Source organism: Sitophilus oryzae, unplaced genomic scaffold, assembly GCF_002938485.1.
Source record: "Sitophilus oryzae breed Bouriz unplaced genomic scaffold, Soryzae_2.0 scaffold_810_pilon_pilon, whole genome shotgun sequence".
In the NCBI taxonomy this organism is placed as follows: Eukaryota; Metazoa; Arthropoda; class Insecta; order Coleoptera; family Curculionidae; genus Sitophilus; species Sitophilus oryzae.
Window position 1 is genome coordinate 6,827,014 of NW_022147429.1, and position 22,655 is coordinate 6,849,668.

Consider the following 22,655-nt stretch of genomic DNA (forward strand, 5'->3'; position numbering starts at 1 on the left):
TTGTTCCTCAGAAATGAAAACTATTTGAATTTAAATATTACCATGTATAAATTAACTTACAAGTGATTAGATCAGTGTTTTCAGTTCATTAAAATAAAGCTATGGTAAAATATGTATTATTTTATTAATTTCCACAATCCTATACTATCCACAGAATTTCTATAATTACAATCATACAGCAAATTAATAACTCATTAAATCTCATTATGAAATAGTTTATGTAAATCACAGATCTTTTAATCTTATCCTAAAAATCCAAAAATGTTTTATGTCCCATTCTTATGAGATTTATTAAAAATATTAAGATATTTGCCTCTAGTAACTTCTTTGGCTTCATCAACACCCAATTGATAAGCAATATCATGAAGTTCTTTTACTTTGGCTACTAAGCATGGTGTGGGAAGGGCAGCCAATTCTAAAATAGATATAAGAATCAATTTGTGGGGAGTTTATGTTAAAAGCAATACAAATAGACAAACAGATGAAGATGTACAGCAAATTGAACTTACGTTGGATATAATTATGATCCTCTTGTGTGAGTTCCTTTGAATAAGGCATTTTTGAAACAACCTGATTGTTGTAACTGTTCATAAAGTCGGTTACACCAGGAACTAAAAAATAAACGAAACATAAATATACCTATTTACCGATAATTTCCTAAGCACTACTTTTTTCTGGCCACATCTCAGGCGATGATCTATCTAAATTTTCCATTGTTAATAAGCTATTTCCAAATTCTACCAAATTCTGTTGTTCTGCGTCTGAAAAGTAAAAATCGAAGTATTTGACAGCTTGGTATTTAGTCATCCTGCGAAAGAGCAGTATTTAACTCTCAAAAGATAATAGGACATTGAGTTTTATTAAAAGTAATGCTACAGTCGATATTAATTTTAATTATGTTATCAGCCCTCTGAATAACAATTAAAAATTAATGAAAAATGTAATTATATTTTACCTTGTTCAATGATCCCGGGTTTCTCGGTCGCCATTTTGCACTTCTGCCAACATAAAACTGAATATAGTACGAATTTTTAAATTCCCCTATTTTTAAATTTGAATTTGAAATTTTTTGTCAACGAAATTCAAATTTCAATATTATTAAATGTTGATTATATGATTTTGCAAATATACACATAATAGTTATTAAATTAAAATTTATTCCGTTTAATGAAATTAAATGTTTATGTGTTTTTAAAAAGATGAGAAAATTCGCCTGAACTCCTAAATATTCAGTTGCATAGAGGGCATCCTACAAAGATTGGGATTGGTCCAAATAGTGAAGTAAAATTTTGATTGGATAAAAATAATAAATCTAAATATTAAATCAACGTTGCCAAGTTTAAAAAATTTCTTTTTCTTACAAGGTTTTTTTTTTAAATTAATACATTTTTTATAAAATGTTTATACATTTTCCAATAATAATTATTTTATTCGTGAGAACTACTCTATGCTATTTTTAATTTTAATTGTATATCTCCTTTAATTTAAAAGAGTTTGAATTGAGCATTAACAATATATTTTACATTTTTTGTTTTTACATATTATAATCCTTATATAATATAAATAATAAAGTAGATATAATATAGGATAATAAGATAGATAATAAATGCCTATTAAAAGTCCATAAAAGGGCTGCTCGGCTCTTGGCATATAGATAGTTGCACTGGTCCAGAGACGATGGTCTATCATAAACAATCATAAAGTATAAGCCGTGGTATGTAAGTATACGTGTACGTAACTGTAACCTGTGCCTGAATATACTTAAGTATACCTGCGGACTGCGGATTACTTTATGTGGTCTATACCTATAACCTGTGATATAACTACAACCAGAGTTACAACCAAAAGTTACAACCATAAAATAATTAACTAGGTTACAACTACCTATAGGTATATTGATAACATTCTATTTTATTATTTTATTTGTAAATCATCTGCATTTATTTTCTATGGGCCTAAACGTGGCCTAAACCAGAGGCCTAAACTGAGATAGAAATTATATGATCTATAGGAGAGCATAAAATAATAAACTTGGAGTCTTGAGGGTGTTTTTGAAAAGTTTTTCCGAAATTGTATAGATTATAAAATATAAAGTATGTATTTTGAAAAATAAATTAATGACCATGACCTACACCACAAAACCATGTTTACGTTATAAAAACTTATGTAAGGTGATCAGGGTTCGGAAAACTACATGTTACTTTTAAAAACTACATAAACTACATTACATGTAGTTAATGTAGTTTATGTAGAGGCTGTAGTTTATGTAACCTATGTATGTAACTTTCAAATATCATAGGTTTGAGGTGAGGTTATAATAAGTTGAAGCTTTAAAAACACATACTGTATTTAAGAAAACAGAAGTAATATGACTTTAAATATAATATTTACATCATATTATCTCTATTTCATCTTATACAAAGGAAAATTGTTCATAATATCAATACATAGTTTATTAACGTAGTTTTCATGTAGTTAATGAACGGAAAAAGACGTAGTTTTTGAAGAAAAACTACACGTAGTTAATCAGGTAAATTACGTCTTAATTAACTACTTCCGAACCCTGAAGGTGATGCCCGATGCCCGATGCCGTGAATGCAAATATGATGCAAATCATATTTTCACTTGTATTGTCTAATTCTTGACTGTTTTTAGTTATTCTATGGTGTCTAGGCTCTTCTGCCGTATAACTAATTAAATTAATTGTAGAGTTAATTGTATGTCATTGATTATAAGTATGCACATTGTATGTTGTTGATTTGAGGCTTTTGAAGCAAGCGTTGGTAATGAGTATGAGAGAGATGGATAATATTATAGAGCGATGACTTGCTTCAGTAGTTAGGAGTAAAGAGATATTTACGATACGAGTAAAGACGTACGTTTAAAGAATGTATTGTGTAGAATGTCAGAGAGAACGAGAAAAAGCAAGTCTGTGATTATTGTTTAAATATGTAGATTAAATACGTACAAGACACAAGACAACATAGGATCGCGCCATATTGAATAAAATCATTCGTCTGTTAATTTTTACGTGAAGAAAAGTAGTAAGTGGCGGTATATTTGTTGATTTTCAATTGAAAAAAATTGTGATGAGTATAAAATTAGAAGTGGATTAGATATGGTTAAATTCTTATTTTGTTATTTTTACCCAAGTTAAAAAAATCGAGTTAATAGTTAATAGTTGATTTTAATTCTGAAAAGTGTACGTGTGTGTACAGAGATAATCGATTTGTCAACGCGAGGTTTAGATTACAATTTCGGTGCACTAATTGACCCAAGGTACGTTCAATTATTTTACGGAAATATACCGTGTTGGGTGTCGTTAAATTCGATTTTTCGTGGAGGTTTCAGTGTTTGAGGTTATTAGATGTGATTTTCGCGGGGATTCATGTAAATATCTAAAATAAGTGTAATAAATAAAGCGTAGCATCCTCGGGCCTCGGCCATTCACATCGCATCGCAGCTGGCTTATGAGGTGTCGGTCGCTATACCTATGTATATGTATTAGCCTTTTCCGGTATCGGGAATCATTTATAAAAAAGACTGTAATTTGCAAATGGAATACGGGTTAATCGTGTGTGATCAACATTAATTGTGATTTTTATGAACTGAAGTATTTTACATTTCAATATTGTTCTATTTGTATTTGAACTGATCAGCCTGTAATAATGTTTATGATCAGTCAATTGGAACTTGTTGGGTAATCAAATTCATAATAATAGGAAGTTAGGAAAAATCGTTCTTTTGGAAATATGGAAGTTGATGAAGTTGTTGTGGATTTAAGTGTAGGGTATGTTATTTTTTTTTCTATTCAAATGTATAAATTAATCATTTAATTGATTTGACATTAATTTTTTAATTGTTTATCTTTGAAAACTATCTAATCTAATATGTTTTTTTTATCATAAACATTCTTCAAATTTACATATCTAACGTAATTAAGTAACAAATACATATCTCATATATTTGCTTATCTGTATATTTTAGATTTTATTTTATTTTATATACGTTATATAAATCTAGTATTGCAGTTAGATATGTTCATAAGCAATTTTATTTGTGATAGGAATTCAAATCGACAATCATCTTCTGTACCTCCTACTTGCCGTGATAGTGTTCAAATTGAACCAAGGGTTCCTGCACCACCAACAGCAACAATGGTTAATTCTAGACGAGTTTTAAGACCTCGTACTGAACCAAGAAGCTATGTAGAGTCCCCAGATGCCCTTATAAATGGATCATTAGATAGAAGACTTAACGGGATTGGAATGGACTATGGCGATAGCGATTCTAGTGATGGAGAAATGCCTCCATTGCCACCACCAATTAAAGAGTTATCACCAGCTGAGCTCAAACAAAGGTAATAGAAGAGGTGAACATTCCAAGACTAATACCTTTAAATCAATATAGCAATTGTCATGTTTTAAGAAAAACTGCAATAAGTGAATTGAAAATTATGTTTATTTACTAGGGACAGGGGACTTCGTAGGTTAAGAGAAGAACTTCGGGCTGAAGAAATGAAATTAGTTCTATTAAAAAAATTAAAGCAATCCCAACAGTTAAAGGAAAATGTTGCAGTTCAATTACCTCCAGGAGTTCCTCCTTCTGTTCTGCCCCCTGCAGGTTTGCCAAGCGGTTTAAGTATAACACCTACGATAGTAAAGGTGAGAATAAAGTTTTAAGTAAATAGAATAATTTCAGTTTAACTTTTACTTGATTTTATAGATACCGCCAAATAATAGCAAGACTCAATCACCCCACACTGCTCACATGAGACATCCAAATACCTCAAATTCACATTCAAAAACTGTTCCTCAGAATGTTCCATCTCTGTTAAGAGGGGTAAGCATTTGCTAATATTTTTTTAATTTGTTAATAATGGTTTTTGCTAATTATTAATTTAAATTGAAGAGTGGAAATACCAAAGGAGGTAAGTGCCAAATTTTTCAATATTAAGTTATTAAATTAGAAACTTAATAAATACTATGCTGCATGTTCTAACAAAAGTTACAAGTGCCATGCGAAAGCGTCTATTGTTTATGTATACCGGGTGCGTCTCAAAAGTGGCTCACCCCTATAACTTTTTTATTTTATGAGATCAAAAACGCGATTTGGTACGTTAGTATATGACATAAATTAGGATTGATTGGAGTATTCAATTCTTTTCGGCCACTTCCTGTTTCACCGGAAATTACTAAAACTTCTGATTTTTAAATGGCACCCTCAGTATTTTTTTACTTTATTCAATAGAAAATGACATTCTGAATAGAATGACGTATCATATGTCAACTTTTGACATTTTTGCTTAAAACAAAATTAAATTTTAAATTTCAATCTAGAGTGCCATGGGTGTGTTAAAAACACTAATTGTTAATCAAGGAGCTTTAGAAAAATAGATTTGATCGTCTAATGTTATTTGTGTCTTATCCTGGCCAGTTAAAAGATGCCCAATTCGTATTTTTAATCATATCTCAATTTTTTTTAACGGAACGAGGGTGGCTCATTAGCATATTTGAAAAAAGCATTGTTTTACAAATAATTTGATACTACACACTTGGTATTTCAAGTCAAATTGTCGTTATGAACTGCATGTTAGAATTTCAAATAAACCATATTTGAAAATATCAGAAGTTGACATATGATATGTCATTCTATTCAGAGTGTCATTTTCTATCGAATGAAGCAATAAAACACCGAAAGTACCATTTAAAAATCAAAAGTTGTATTCATTTCCGGTGAAACAGGAAGTGACAGAAAACAATTGAATACGTCAATCAAGTCTAATTTATGTCATATACTAACGTACTAAATCTCGTTTTATTATCTGATAAAATAAAAGTTATCGGGGTGAGCCACTTTTGAGACGCACCCGGTATTATATATGTATTTTAAAAGATATTTTAAAAATTTATTAGTTTCAGTTCTACTGTGTTTTTCTCATTTATCTCGAAAAAATAATTTTGGCTCTTACCTCCTTTGGTATTTCCACTCTTCAATTATATTTGTAATCCAGCATTTAAACATTTTAAGATTACATACCATGTGAGTGATATTGGTTGTGGTATCACATTTTAATGTCTAATTACTATTACTATTAAATATTTTAGCATATGTAAAATTTTCTACTTGAAAGATAATTAAATTTATGTATCTACAAGAAACAAGATTGATAAGTGTGTTTGAAAATATTTTTTATTTTCACAAGATTAGATCTTTATCTTTTCGTTTATCATTGCTATATTTTGTTCATTAGTTTATGTCACTGATTACGTATTAATTAGCAAATTAAAAATAATATAAATTAGTTATATCAGACATGCATTTATACAGTATGTCCCCGGCTTGTCTTTACAAGAGGAAACACATTTTTGTTATTGACATTTTGAGAAAAATGCATTCTGCATAAAATTTTTTGCTTGTTCTAAAATGGTTAATGCCCTGTTTATACTTTTCCAAATTTCCATACCGTTTCAGAGAAAATTAAGAAAAATATGAAAATATGGTTGACTTTCTTCTAAGTTCTAAAAATCAAAAGGCATTTCTATGGTAATATCAATTCGATTTTATTCTTTGATAGATGGTTATTATTAAAGGTTGATTCTCACTATACCTTCCGTTTCCATTCAATATCCATTCCATATCTGTTTCGTATTTTTATTGTATTGACGCTATAGGTAAGCTTCCGTTCCGTATCAGTTCCATACTTTTTATTGTACAATTTATATCATTACGAAAGTTTTAATTCAAAATTTTCTATCTTTTGAAAATGGTAATAGATTTAATTAAGAGGCGAAAGAATAAATAAATATCAGCAAAATTTTAACAGAGCTGGTACAAATGTAAGAACTTGACAACGCTGTTTCCGATACGCTTCAGTCCGTCCGCCAAAAAATTTATGGAAGGAAAGGATATGGAACGGAAGGGAAACGGAACGGATAGTGTGCATTGTCCTATTCATTTACATGATATAATATTTTATGTTATCAGAAGGGAAACGGAAGGGAGCTGATATGGAAGGTATAGTGAGAATCAACCTTAATTTTGATCAACGTCATATTTTTCGCTGTTATTATGATTTTCATGTTTTTATTAATTTTCTCTGAAACGGTATAGAAATTTGGAAAAGTATAAACGGGATTCCAATTCATATCTCAGTTGATAAATAAAAAAAAACTTCTCCGATGCCTAACTTCCACGTCTTCCGATCGTTCCATTCTAAATCAATACTTTTTATATTAAATTTGTCATAAAAACGGTATTTACTCGACATTTAATAAATCATTGACTCTAAGTTAGAAAAAAATGCAATCGTTTTTTGTTTCAATGTACTCAAACATGCTTAGGCCTAAAAAAACTAGAAAAAAAGGTTTAAAACATTTCTTTGTTCATAGAAACTCAAATTTATACAAATTTTCCCGAAACTTTGTTTGAATTATTAATAAAAAAACTTATAAAATTATTGTGCATTGAAGTTTGACGATGAATATCTTTGAAATGGTTAATTTAATCGACTAATCATAAGAAACCATTTTTGTAGAGCAGTGAATTTTCTACAAAACCATGAGTATCATAATGATTTTTGTTAACGAATTATAAGAAAAAAAGTTAAGAGGATTCATAAGAAAAAAAAATCTGCCTTAAAATAATCAAACTTCAATCTTTAATAACTTTCGAACGGTGAGGTTTACAAAAAAAAATTGTAAGAGATCTTTTTTGTAGAAGATTCAATTTCCTACAAATACATGAGATATTTTTTCCAAATAGTGGATACCGAGATATGAATTTTTCTTTCTAATAATAAGGAAAAAATAGAAAACTGAAAGGCGGATGTCCTTCCTATTAAAATTAAGAGCTGATACTTGGAGAGAATTTTTTTGAGTTGTCTACCATACCATTCTTTTCAGAGCATAAAGTGAAAAAAAATAGTCGATTTTTTTGACCCACCCCTTGTATATACCGGGTGCGTCTCAAAAGTGGCTCACCCCTATAACTTTTTTATTTTTTCAGATAAAAACCCGAGACTTGGTATATTAATATATGACATAAACTAGGATTGATTGACATATTCAGTTGTTTTTGGTCACTTCCTGGTTCATCGGAAATAACTACAACTTCTGATTTTTAAATGACACCCTCGGGATTTTTATACTTTATTCAATAGAAAATTACATTCTGAATAGAATGATATATCATATGTCAACTTTTGACATTCTCGCATAATAAAAAATCGTATTTTAAAATTCAATCTAGAGTGCCATGGCAATGTTAAAAACACTAATTCTTAATCAAGGAGCCTTAGAGAAATAGATTTGATTGTCTAATGTTTTTAGTGTCTTGTTCTAGCCAGTTATAGAAAATTCTCAAATCGTAATTTTAATTATATCTTAATTTTTTCAAACGGAACGAGGGTGGCTCATTAGCATATTTGGAAAAAGAACTTTTTTACGAATAATTTGGCACCACACACTTGGTATTTCGAGTCAAATTTTTGTTACGAACCGCAAGTTAAAATTTCAAATAAACCATACGCGAAAATGTCAAAAATTGACATATGATATGTCATTCTATACAGAGTGTTATTTTCTATGGAATAAAGTAAAAAAATACCGAGGGTGCAATTTAAAAATCAAAAGTTGTAGTCATTTCCGATGAAACAGGAAGTGACCGAAAACAATTGAATACGTCAATCAATCCTAATTTATGTCATATACTAACATACCAAATTTCGTTTTTTAACTGAAAAAATAATAAAGTTATAGGGTTGAGCCACTTCTGAGACGCACCCGGTATATTTTAATTAAAAAAAAACAATATTCTCTTTAGCAACCACCTGCTGTTCGGAGCAGCATTCATGCGCCCCAAATTACTGCAACTCCATTGTCTAGTGGCAGAGCCACCAATTTGTCAGTTCCACAACCACCGCAAAGGTCCAGTATGGGACGAACTTCTAACACGTTTCCACCAGGTGTTAAGGATTTGTCACCTTCTGTCACTATTACACCTGCTCCACCTCAATCAGTAAAAGTAAGTTAAATTTATTTTTAAACATATCCTTAAATTTTTCTATAATTTTAACACTTTGTATATTCTCTTGAAGTATTTTATTTTCCAAAATGTATGCAAAGTTTGTCTAGTGAGCGAATACTTGAGAGTGACAGTCGTCTGTTATTTTAGTTTACAGGTAAATTGCATGATACAAAGAAAACAAGGTATGATCGGTAGCGGCTCCAATTTCGTTCAGTTTGCGCATACCACCTGTGACATCATACGCCATACAAAAAATATTCATATTGTTGGCCACCATGGTACAAAGAGAACAAGTTATGATCGATAGCGGCCCCGATTTCGTTAAGTTTGCGCATACTACCTGTGACGTCATACGCCATACAAAAAATATCCATATTGTTCAATTGCCACTAATAAAAAAAAGACCTAAAATAGGGAAGAATTAGGGCATAACTCCAAAAGTTATGCCAAATCATCGAGCTTGACATTTGAAAAATTTATTTTAACTTTTTGACACAATCAAATTTCACAGATGACAAAATCTGTTTGACAATTTGAAATTGGCGCGCAGAGCTTGCCGACCAATGGTGCCGTTTATCACCTGTGACGTAGTGACCAACCTGCGCAATATCATACCTTGTATTCTTTGTATCATGGTTGGCCACTAATAAAAATAGACCTAAAATAGGGAAGAATTAGGACATAACCTCAAAAGCTATGTCAAGTCATTGAGCTTGACATTTGAAAAGTCATTTTCACATTTATTGTGTCATCAGTTTGACGATTTGAAATTGGCGCGCGGAGCTTGCCGACCAATAGTCCCGTTATCACCTGTGACGTAGTGACCAACCTGCGCAATATCATATCTTGTTTTCATTTTATCATGGGTAAATTGTATGATTTGTCATTTATTTGATGCCGCCTTTTAGTCTAAAATATATTTTACAAAACAATATAAATTGGCTTGAAAAAAAGGCTTTTTTAAAAAAAATTTAAAGAAAAATGTGTTAAATTATTATTCTTGTTAATAATTGCTTGTCAGTATTTACGCGTGTTTATTAAATGTGTTTCAAAATTAAAATATTAAATATAAATATTGTGAATAGTTTAGGAATGTTATAAAATAGCAATCCGTTTTTCAAAAAAAAAACTAACTTTTCATTATTTTTTTTTAAATAAACATTTTTATTGTAATATATTGTAAGCATTGAACTAAACTAACATCAAATCCATTTTTTTTATTTGCTGCCAAAGAACTTACCGGGGTTAGATAGTAAGCCTGTTGGAATACAGAACATTCAACAGAGTATAACTCAGGAGGTAAAATAGTTAATTTTATTAGTTTATTTTTATTAGGTTTACAGTGGTTTTTGGATTATTGATTGTTAGTGTGCAATAGAAATTTCACATACAAATTACATAACCAGTAGGTGTAGACTAGGAATATGCTAGTGCAAATGGATATGAAACATGCATGACAGAACTAATAATACAAGTTTTTAAATTATTAAACAAGATTTGATACAAATTATTCTTACATTTATATACATATCTGATACAGACAGTTTTTAATGAATAGAATAAGTTATAAGATTTTGTTTAATAAGAATTAAAATGAAATTTTAAGTATCGTGTAATTGTATTTTCATATATAATCACGGAATTATGTAACTATAACAGAAGCGACACGGGCGATTAAAGGTGGGTTTTTATGTATTCGTCATTCGATAATACTCATCCCAATCACTGATTGGTCATAGCGTTTTCGCGCCATTTTTCGCACGATAATGGATATTTAGACACTTTTTTGACAAATTTAATCTAACCTTACTGTTTTGATGACAAATTTGGAGCATTCAACGTATCGGGAAATGACAAATTCTTTTTCCAGTTAAAATATATTTTTACATTTTAAATAGCTATAAAAAATAGCGATAAGTAAAACCCTTCAGAATATATAAACAAGGATATTAATTAAGAGTAATTAGCATTATTATAAATTATAAAAAATGTACCAACATATCGAAATAATAATTTCTTTGTTAATACGGTTTAGAATTCTTAAAATAACAGGCAAAAATAATCCACAATCTACAATAAAATAAAAGTTTCGTTTAAATTTCTTAATCAGCTGATCACTATTAAAGTTCGCAGAAACGCGGGGCTATATTATTACATTACTCTGAGGAAAATAACGAAAATAATCGATATTTTTGACTCCGCCCCGAAAGGTTTACGATTTGTCCACCAGCTGGCAGCACATTTCAGTCTTGCCGGTTGAACAAGCGATTCATTTTATCCTATTAACGGAGGCATGAAATGCAATAAATATAAAAATTACTGAATTTTCTAATCACTCGATGTTTTTAAATTTAACCAATAAAATTAACATTGTATCGTATCGTAACACTAGATATCGGACGTATGAAAATCCGCCTATATTCTTGGACCAAGTTTTAAGTATTTGTCATATTTTTGGCTAAAATCATGCTAAAACTTAAACGGCGCGGTTGTCAAATTTTGATTAGTTAATTGTGAATATCAGGGACGAACGTCTAAAAATAGTAATGTAAAAAATTGGGTTTACCTGAATTTTTTTATGAAATTCAAAAAGAAAATACTTTTCAGATTAGTAAAGGTTCCTTAAAAATTTAGTTAATTTTTCTATATTGAGTCTTTTTTAATGATATTTTATTTCATTTGTGTAGAAATAAAAATTTATGCTGAAATAATTGAAAGTCTAGGTTGAGAAGAGAATGCCATTTCTGTCCTCATTTTATTTTTTGCATTTTTATAAATTGTTTTTTACATCAAAATCTAAAAATTATCGTCAAAGACCAGACATTTAAATTTACCTTTTATTATAATCGCCCTAATAATTTTATTTTAAATTGTATTTTTCTTTGAATTTGTATATGTTAGAGGGCCATATGTGGAAACAAACCGTATATAATATACAGGTTGTAAACTGGACAGTTACTTATGGGAACAGAATGGCAACACTGTCTATTGAGAACGCATGCACTTATAGGGTTTTCTGCCTACTCGTCCCGTTGCGTCGTCTATCGAAGAGCGGGTCGAGGTTGCCATATTTCAACCATAAAGCTCTGGCCGCGAGTAACAAACAAATTAACAACTTGTATATACTATATGGCCTAAATTGGCATAGACTGTTATAGATGACATTGTATTTCTTATACGGTCTAAACCGTAAACATATTTATGGACATACATACATACATACCGCCATTACTCGCTGACGAGTATTTGACACGCATCAGAAGATGGTCACGCAAGGCGTTTTCTTTCATGAGCTTTTCTGTGACTGAAAAGCCTGATACGTGATGTTATCTGTCTACCGCTCTCCAGACATTCAAAAATCTCATTGCTTTGTTGCTCTTTACTTTTTGGTTGTCTCTCTTAACTGACTTTACAATTCTTTTCCATTCCGTTCTATTGTGAGCTGCCTCTTCCCACTCATTATGCTGTCTCATTGGCAATTTAAACCATATGTTTAAACAAGGAGATATTCAGAAAGCGTCACTAATCGTTCCACCCTTTTCCATGTTCCATCCTACGTCAAGGCAAATTTGTATTAAAATCTTAATCAAAGAATCATGAAAAAAAGGTTGAAACCAAGACAATCAAACGTCATTCTTGCATCCAGTTGTTCTGTTGCTCTCGACTTCTTTCATTCATAATCAGTGCCTGTCATGATATTTTGCTTATATTTGCACAAATTAGTTTTGATTGATTTCAACCTTTTTTGTGATTCTTTATTTGCTTTAAATACGATTTTGCCTTATATGATAGTTTCACTTGTACAAAAAAATTATATGCCTATTGTGTTTTTTTTAATCTTATATTCATAGTATATGTCCCAGTTGCAGCTAGACCATATATAAATGAACTACACTAGTCCTTAGGCCAGCCAACGGCCAGATCATCAGTGCGTGTTGTATCATTTGATTTAATGGTATTACGTGCGGCAGCGACCAAGCTGCGACTTGGCGTGGACGTTAGTGCGCATTGTAACATTTGATTGGTGGTCGTTGGCTGGCCGCAACGTTTGAGCTCTAAAGGAGTTGACATTACTGTGGCTTCTGTAATAGTTAAGGTATTCTGTGACAATAATTGTGCTACATTACATAGGCTTTGTAGAGCATTTGAAAACGGTGACTTAAGGCGAACGCCCATTGAATTGTTGCCGGCCGGTCGACTTAACTAAGAGCTATCGACGATTTTCACGTTACATAGAAATAAATGTAGCCCCGCGTACTGAATCAGACCGTTCCGGTCAGCAAAGGCGAATGTGACCATCGTAGATATAGACGGCGTCCACTAAAAAAATTCAGACTGTTGGGGCCAAACTCCTATCTCTATATATCTACGATAATCGCTGCTAAAAGCGTCGATAGCTCTTAGTTACGTGGACCGGCCGGTACCAATTCGTTATAAAATATGTAGTTTGTAAAAAGGTATATCGTCGGATTCAGTTAAGATGATTGAATCAAACTGAACATTTCTATGAACGTGTGACGCTGATAAATTCATTCGGTAATTCTCTCCGTTTGGATCTTAGATCATATATACTTACTTGGATAAGTAAATTCGTTTCGTTCTTGCTGAAAAAATATCGACAATCGATTAACTGGCTTTCTCTGTCAAATTCAATTTCTCTGTCTGTTCAATTTTGGATAAAAAACACTCTGTAATCTTAGATGTATTCCTAACGTTTCATTTTTTATGAGCTACACATTTTTAAGTAAAATATTGATTTCAGAGATTCTTTTATTGACAAAAACAATAATTTTATAATAATTTTAATAGCGTGTATGTCCACCTCTCGCAGCAGTAACAGCTCGAGATCATCGTCATATCGAATGAATAAGGGTAGTTATTTTTTCATGATTTATGGTTTGATAAACATCAAGCTATAGAAACCCTTTACAGGAGCTAAACTAGAATTAACAGAGGAATATTCGTTAATGCTAGTCATAGCTCTTGTAAAGTTTGTGGTGGAATAGGACGACGACGAACAGTTCTTTTAAGTTCATTGCACAAACGTTCGATTGGATTGAGGTCGGGACTACAAGGAGGCCGTTCCAATCTTCGTGTAGTCCAGGTACTCGTTAACTACTCGTACCCCTAACTCGTTACCGCGCGCAACATGGGGCCTGGCATTATCGTGCATCAGTATAAACTGATTTCCAATGAAAGGATTAAATGGAATGACAACTTCGGAGGACATCCTCAATATAATGATGGGCATTGAGAGCTCCATTTTCATCAAATTCAAGATTGTAAAAATATACAAAATTAAGATAGTAAAAATATCACAATCATAAAAATTGGATTACAAATTCAAAAGTTATGAAACATCAAACTTAGTCAAAATTTTAGGGTGGCGCAATTTTGTGCCGGGGAGTTTGACTTTTCCGAATAAAAATATTCCGATGCAATCCTTATCTTTCGTGAATCAGAGTATACTGAATATAGGTATCAATTTATAGTAGCTTGTAGTTGTGTAATTTCCAAAAGGAACCTAGTCAGTATATGAAAGAATGATATTTTTATCGTCTTTTGTTAAGACTTTGTAAATATTTGTGTTTTATTGGTTTTCCAGGAACGGTCCAGAGAAGATAATCAAACACCTGCACAAAGACAGGCAGCCGCAAAATTAGCTTTAAGAAAACAACTTGAAAAGACTCTTTTACAGGTATGTCCCAATATTAAAAATACGTCAGTTAGATGGAAATTATCAGCAATTGTTATTTTAGAGGCTACTCTGATGCCTTGTCGATTGTATGCTACTATTTATAATACATATACATATGTATCTATGTATTTATTTAATTGTAGATCCCACCGCCCAAACCGCCTCCCCCAGAGATGCATTTTATTCCTAACCCCAGCAATACAGAATTTATTTATTTGGTCGGTTTGGAACACGTAGTAGATTTTCTTACAAAGGAAACTAAAGTACCTTTACCTCCTCAACCATTCTCGTGTAGCCAATGCAATATGGATTTTACTCCCGTGTGGAAATGGGAAACCAAAAGCAAAAATAAAGGTAAAATGAAAAATCTTGATTTTGTTATTTTATTAGTAATTTTTTTCTTTAGGTCACAGGGTAATCTGTGAGCAGTGTGTTACAAATAATATTAAAAAGGCACTAAAGGCAGAACATACAAATAGACTGAAAACTGCTTTTGTTAAAGCGTTGCAACAGGAACAGGAGATAGAACAAAGGCTGGCACAAGTGAGTATTATTTTTTTAGTATTAACTTATTTTAACAGGCACTATTAATAATAATAAGAATAAGGTAAACATGGTATCGTAAAAAATATAAATTTTTTGTCTCTAAAAGCATCAAAATTGTATAGAAATAAATAATGGATTTCAGTTTATGTATAACTACATTTTATTAATTCCCAAATATACAACACTTTTTTTATATATGTCATTTTTACTCATTGTTTTCTCTGAGCTGCTTTTGATTTTTTACTTTAATGGCAATGGCTCAGTAATTGTTTTTATAGATTTACAATAGAATTTTAAAAGAATTATGGCTCAAAAATTTCATCTTTTACTGATTTACATTATAGGGATCCTGGAGAAAAACACTGGAAGAAATTTCTGAAAAACAAATTAAAAATAACAGTAAGATTTAAATCGGTGTTGAGTGGTGGCAGAGTATATCTTATTTGAACAATGGGTCCATCAATACTGATTTACACTTGTAAATGTATATTTTACTATTAATTTTTTTAGCTTCTCTTTTATACGAGATTTTCTCTAATCAAAACTCTTTTATAACCAGTGGCGCAATTAAACACCGACTTTTAGGGGGGCTCAGCTCACTTAAAAGATAATATTGATTTGAGGTTAATATCAATTTTAAATGACCCTCACCCTCACCAATCATCAGGGGCTAACTTTGTGGTTGCTGGGACCCCCTCAAGTTGCGCCACAGTTTATAACACTTATACCAGTTTACACTCTCAATTTTATTGTTATAATATATAATTTTGCTCTCTGTGAAAGAAGAAATATTGAATATCTATAAACAACTTTTTGTCTATTAGATAACAATCTCGTAACTAAAGACCTCTCGCAGTTGCTTTTCTTTTAAACAAATTTTTTTGTTGATTTTCTATTTTGGTAATTATACTGAATGCTTAATATTTAAATTTAAACCAACACACATTTTTTAAACATTAGTATTAAATAAATATGCATTTGTGGGCTTCCTATTTATGCAACCATAAGCTGGACATATCAATTGTGTTTGTTTAGTTTTGATAATAAATTCATAAATTTAAAATTTATCTTCATATGAGTAAGGGTGTTTTTATGTAATGTAATATAATCTGTGTAAAAGGTAAGAAATGTCAAGGAATGTTGTTAGGTATTAAGATAACAAATTAATATGATAAATGTTTTCTTTCTCTGTAGTTTTTATTGTGGTGCCATCTGGATATAGATTAAAAATAATTAAATAGAAAAATAAATCTTCACAACTATGACTGAGATACTCACCAGATGATTGTTGAAAGGTAGCTTAAATAGAGCTTAAAATACAAGCATTCAGTATTATGACTTTTATATTATACATATAAAGGGTGGTCCAAATTGTATTCGGGAAACTTCGGCAGCATATTTTGCAGATAAAAATATGTAAAAAGTTTGTATAAATGTGTAAAATGGTTTGTTTCAGAGATACAGGATGTAGAAGTTTCATTTTTACTTCGATTTCTACCAAATAATTTCTGAGCTAACGCCGATATTTTGATGACATGAGCAATTTGATTTCTATGTTAATATGACGCGCCACCGACATATTTTTTGACTGGTTTGAAGTTTAATAACTTTTCATCCCTACCTGTATAAAGCTACTGAGTAATAAAATATACATTTTCGCCGTTTTTTATGTAAAAAGGGCCTTTTGGCAAAAATCGCTATGACTAATGGTTCTCCAGATATTTAATCGAAGTAATCAATACATCAGTTAAAAAATAAACATTTTGAGTAGATAGTTATTTGCCTGAAATTATAAATATGGGAACTTTATTTGTTTAAATTAATCATATTTTTCTAGAAAAAATTTCTATTTGGAACAAAATAATTTCAAATTTATGATTTCAGTCTATAAAATGTTTTTTTGTCAATGATGAATGATGATGGTGTCAATATTTCGAGAACCATTATTCCATCATTATTCTTAGCGATTTTACCAAGAGACTTTTTTACGTAAAAACGGCGGAAATGTATAGAATGTTCAGCCGTCGTTCACCGTCACGTCATATATTGTCGAACTCTCTCTTTCATTTGACAACCAGATTAAAGAGATTGGTGACGTCATTACGGCATTTCGTTAATTACTGCATATTCTTTTTAGCAATTGTCATTGTCATTTGATTTGGGGTTATAATTTTATTAACGGACATCAATCAGTGTCAAAATTAAAATTTGATTGTTGCTGTAAAACAAAATTCAAATTTTTTATTGCAAAAATGCTTCAAAAATTTAACCAAAACGAGCAAGAGTTCATTGCTAAGCTTGCTGGAGATTGCTGGTAGAACACTCTTGCCCGTGGACGCCGCGCCGTATATAAGATAAGTAATGCACATGTGTTATATTCCTATAATATATAAAATACAAATTAATGGCGTTTTTAAATAATATAGCGAGTTGCTGATGCTTTAGAAATAGAAATTTCAACAGTCCAAAGGCTTGGAATTAAAAGGATTGTAACTGATGAAGAGTTCAAGAAAAAATGAATAAATTCCAAAAAAATGGAACTCGCTCAATTAGTAATATAAAAACGTACTTTTCTAAACAATATGAACTGATCTCAGACACCCTAAAGCTTATATTTGACAAATAATGATGACGTAGCGGTGAACGTTGGCTGAACAGTATATTTTTTTATTCAGTAGTTTTACACAAGTATGGACGAAAAGTTATTATTCTTAAACCATTTAAAAAATATGGAGGTAGAGCCCCCTACAAGTAAGGGTCATATTGAAAACACTCCCAAACATCAATTTTTATCCAAATATCGACATTAGTTGGAAAAATTATTTGGAAAACAGTTCTTCACCCTGTATCTCTGAAACGAAACATTATAGGACATACATTAATATGAACTTATTTACTTATTTTTATTCTTGAATACAATTCGGACCACCCTTTATAGTATATTAAGACTGTATAGTTTAGAACATATTCTTTCATTACCTCGGCATTATCTCATAGATTTAAGCAAAGTATAACATACTCTTTTTTCAGAATGGTTCGTTTTCTTCAAGCAGTCCGGCACCTTCGCCATCATCAGAGTCAGTACCAAAATCAGTCACTCCTACGCCATCTCGTCATGCAGCAACTCCCACTCCGCCCGCACCACCACCCCCGGCTCAGCCAACTCCCCCACCACCACCACCCAGAAGTTCGCATCAATCATCGCAGTCTGCACAAGATAAGTACAGCGCACAGAACGCTGCCGCTATGCAAGCGCTTCATCAGCAACTCTTGAGAAGTAAGTAATGAAATGTATATTCAGACAGTGTTAATATACAAGTTTCATAAAATATCTTTTAAATAAAATCTTTGACAAAGAAATTTGATAGTGTAATAATAGTCTTACTCTACTTTGTCTTTGCAGGTATAACTCAAGGAGGACCGCCGGCAGCGCATCTGATGCAGTTTTCTCCACTTTTCTATCCATACCAATTAGTCATGGCGCAGGCACAAGCCGCAGCCAATAGCGGAAAGAATAGCGGGGTTACGCCTAACATTGCTGAACAGATGCAGAGGGCTGCTGATCTACAAAGGCAGTACTTACTAGGTAATATTTACTAAATATTTGTAATATTAAATTGTTAGATTTAGTGCAGTTTAATTCATGAAATATAAAGATTGCATTAGAATTTGTTTAATTCAGAAAAGTAATTGCAAAACTCTGTTTTCTAGTTTTTATAAAGTTTTAGGATTACTTGAATAAGCAATAATTTTTACAAAACGGCAACGTTCATTTTTCAATCCCCACTTCAAGTTCCTTAATTTAAAAACTAACCTGGATTTTTTTTATTTCGTGATTAAGTGCCCTTCATAACTACAAAATAAATTATGATATGATTGATGAAGCATACCATTTGATTTTTATTTGAGAAAATGAGCATTACCAGGATAATTTCAAAACAACGCCATCTAATGGTCACAAAGTAATCATAGTACAGTTTATAGTAGAGCAAAAAATGCCGTTTTTTAATATCAAGTTGAATAACATCTGTTCGTCTAAAACAGATATATTAACATTTGAACTTAAAAATGTGTAACCTTCCCCACCACTTAATGACAAAAGTTGCCTGAAGGAAGAAGGTGCGCAATTGGTTAAAGAACACACGGCACTTATATTTTCACACAGCATCCAACACATTTCAACTAGAAAAATCTATTATCTAGGGACTTCAGATTTTGTATTGTAATGCCCACTAGCGGCCACCTTTCGGACTTGAGAATAATTTACTGCTATTTCCCTTGGTCGATTTACCTACAAATATTTTTTCCTGAAGTTCTACGGGGGTGGTCTTAAAAGGTTCCGACCTAACAAAGATACAAGCCATTTTTTCTCAATATTTTTTTAATTTATTTTCCAACATAGTTTCCTTGTAACTCTACATACTTTTTCCAGCGATGCTCCCATCTCTGTAACCAGTGTAAATAGCACTCGGCGTTTTTCTCTGCAAAATAGTGGTTTACGAAGGTGATTGCCTCTTCACTTGACGAAAATTTCTGTCCTCCGAGTGCAATTTTTAAATGAGGAAACAAAAAGAAGTCGCTTGGGGTTAGATGTGGTGAGTAAGGCTGCTGGGATGGTCAAGCAGCTCAAACCATAATTCGTGGATCGCCATGGCACCCGCTGAGGTGTGAGATGGTGCGTTATCTTTGTGAAACAGGATTTTCTTTTTCTGTAATTGTCGCATTTTTTTAGCAAGTTCTGATTTTAGCTTGTCAAGTAATGAAGCTTAGTGTGCTCCTGTGATGGTTTTTTCTTTTTGAAGATAATTGATTAAAATAACTCCATGACTATCCAAAAAACAGTCTTTCCTTCACTCAAGCCTTCACTCAAGCCATCACTTTCCCAGTCGAAACAGTTTTTGTTTTTTTTTGGAGCCGGTTCTCCCTTTGCAGTCCACTGTTTGCACTATATTTTTGTTTCTGGCGTATAATGGTGTATCCAAGTTTCATCTACAGTAATTAATCGACGCCAAAACTCGGATTTATTGCGCCTAAACTGCAAATGTTCATTCGAACACGCTTTTGATATGCGACAAACACGTTCTTTTGATATGTTCATAACCTCTGCTTTTCAGACCACCCTCGTATCATTAACAGTTGCTGGGCTACAGCCGACGACATCCTGTACATATATTTTTTTGTTTTAGATATGATTCCTCCCACAGCTGGTCAGCGACACAACTGGAAAACGTGATGTGATTAACGGCAAATTGTGTATTAGTTTAAATTGCTGATAGCAAAGCAAAAAACTTAGTTCTTAAGTTATAATATGACGTGGATGTATTTAAATTTTCATAATGAAAAGTTATTTTGTGTTTCCATTAACGGCGTTATACTATGACAACATTAAGCGACTTTTCGCGACATACTTTTCTTAGTTGGATATGTAGTGTATGTCGTAAATTTCTGTTTGTGCAAAAAATATAGCAACATTTTTGTCAATTAGATGTCAAATGACATACCCGGACATTAACTATCTCGGCACTAGAGTATGTATGTTAAAAGAAATGATGGATAATTCGGATTTAGCACACATTTTATAATAAACTATATGAATGGTGAAGAGACTATTTGTTGGAAGTCGATCTAAAAACGACGAACCATCTGCAGAAAATTACGAAAAAAAAATACATTACGCATTCTCATGGTTACATAAGCTATCAAGTAGTGGCGAGCACATACCCAGTAACATTTGTATGTCGTGAAAAACCTTTATTGTGTTGCAATATAATGTAGAAAATTTGTGATTTATGATGCTAGTGTGTCGGTAATAGGCGTATTTTCATGATTACTGGGATTTATGTTGATTTTGTTGAAACAATAATTTTTCGAAAATACTTTTCAAAGAATATTTTTATTTTTTAACATCTCAAAAAATGTAACGCAAGTAAATCAGGCTTTTTTTGGTTAATGGCATTACTTTTTGTGTGGTATTTTAATTATCTGAACATGGGGAATTTGCCCAATATATAGTGTAATTACAAGTCCTTTAAATGTGGACGATGACATATTTCAGTTTGTTTATTACACTTTTTGGATGCAGACCATGGTACATGTTACAAGGAAAAGAAGGTATGATTTATAGCGGCTCCAAATTCGTTCAGTTTGCGCATATCACCTGTGACAAAAAATCCATATTGTTCAATTGCCACTAATAAAAAAGACTTAAAATAGGGAAGAATTAGGACATAATCTCAAAAGTTATGGCAAATCATTGAGCTTGACATTTGAAGTCATTTTCGCATTTATTATGTATTACCAGTTTGGTTTGGTTTGGGCGACCATAGGTGCCGATATCACATGTGACGTAGTGACCAATTTGCACAATATCATACTTTGTTTTCTTTGTATCATGGACGTAGACTATTTTGGAAAAAATTATATGTATATGGATTTTTAACAAAATTAAAAATAATTTCAAAATCAAGCCTTTATTTTTCTTCCTTTTTGAAAGAAAAAGGAATTTTTACATAGTCATTTATTATAAGTTGTGTGGTATTTTAGGTATATACATAGAATGATTTCAAATATCAAAATTGTTTTAATATCTTCAACTAAAATTTTTAATTTTCAGTTTTATTGCAGCTAAAGTAAACTATTTTTGAAAAAAGATAGTAAAATAATATTATATTAAATTACATCATTGTTGTATTATTTATTTACAGACACCATATTTAATTTATATTTATTATATTAATGTTTCTAACAATGCGAAACTTGAATTGCCGAATATGTAATTTAATATATTAGTTATTTTAATATTTATTAAAAATATATGGGTATTGTGTTCAACACATCCCCCGTATTATAGCAAAATTTGTGTATATAGATGTTTTGAAATGAAATGTATAAAATAGTCGTTAGGATAGTAAGTTAATAAATAAATGGTGCATTTTATGCTCACATTTTCCATATTTTTTGAGGGATACATTTTATATCCCGATATTTTTTAGGAGATAGTGATCGGTAAAAAGTTTCTTAAAATAAACTAGTAACCGAAAAGGGGCTAAGTCTGCTTTCGTTATTTAGTTTTATGGGAAATATATACAGGTTGTTTAACCCTCTCATTTAAATTTTGAAGATTGGACAGATATACATATATAATTATAATGAATGGAATTAAACTAAGCTATACATACACAATACCTTTTATCAAACGCTCAAGACGTCTTTACAGCACAAAATATTTTTTTGTTAAGTGTAAAACATACATATTTTTTTAATATTTAATTAGTTAATGGACAAGGTAAAACATCCTGTAGTGTCTTAATTCTGTTGTTTATGTTTTGTATAAACATGTCTTTTCTCTGTATATTGTGTATAGTAATTTACAGATATAAATGGG

The 22,655-nt window shown here is 31.3% G+C and overlaps 1 protein-coding gene across 1 annotated transcript; it reads left to right on the plus strand.

Annotated features, from left to right (window-relative positions):
* The first annotated feature begins 2,877 nt into the window (after positions 1-2,877).
* Positions 2,878-20,693, plus strand: LOC115889146 (transcriptional repressor p66-beta). The gene is made up of 11 exons (XM_030909093.1): positions 2,878-3,790; positions 4,067-4,360; positions 4,472-4,664; positions 4,726-4,842; positions 8,824-9,024; positions 14,633-14,725; positions 14,869-15,079; positions 15,132-15,268; positions 18,302-18,548; positions 18,675-18,857; positions 20,458-20,693. Exons 1-11 carry the CDS (start codon positions 3,753-3,755, stop codon positions 20,502-20,504), a joined length of 1,761 nt encoding a protein of 586 aa, XP_030764953.1. The 5' UTR covers positions 2,878-3,752; the 3' UTR covers positions 20,505-20,693.
* The last annotated feature ends 1,962 nt before the right edge of the window (positions 20,694-22,655 follow it).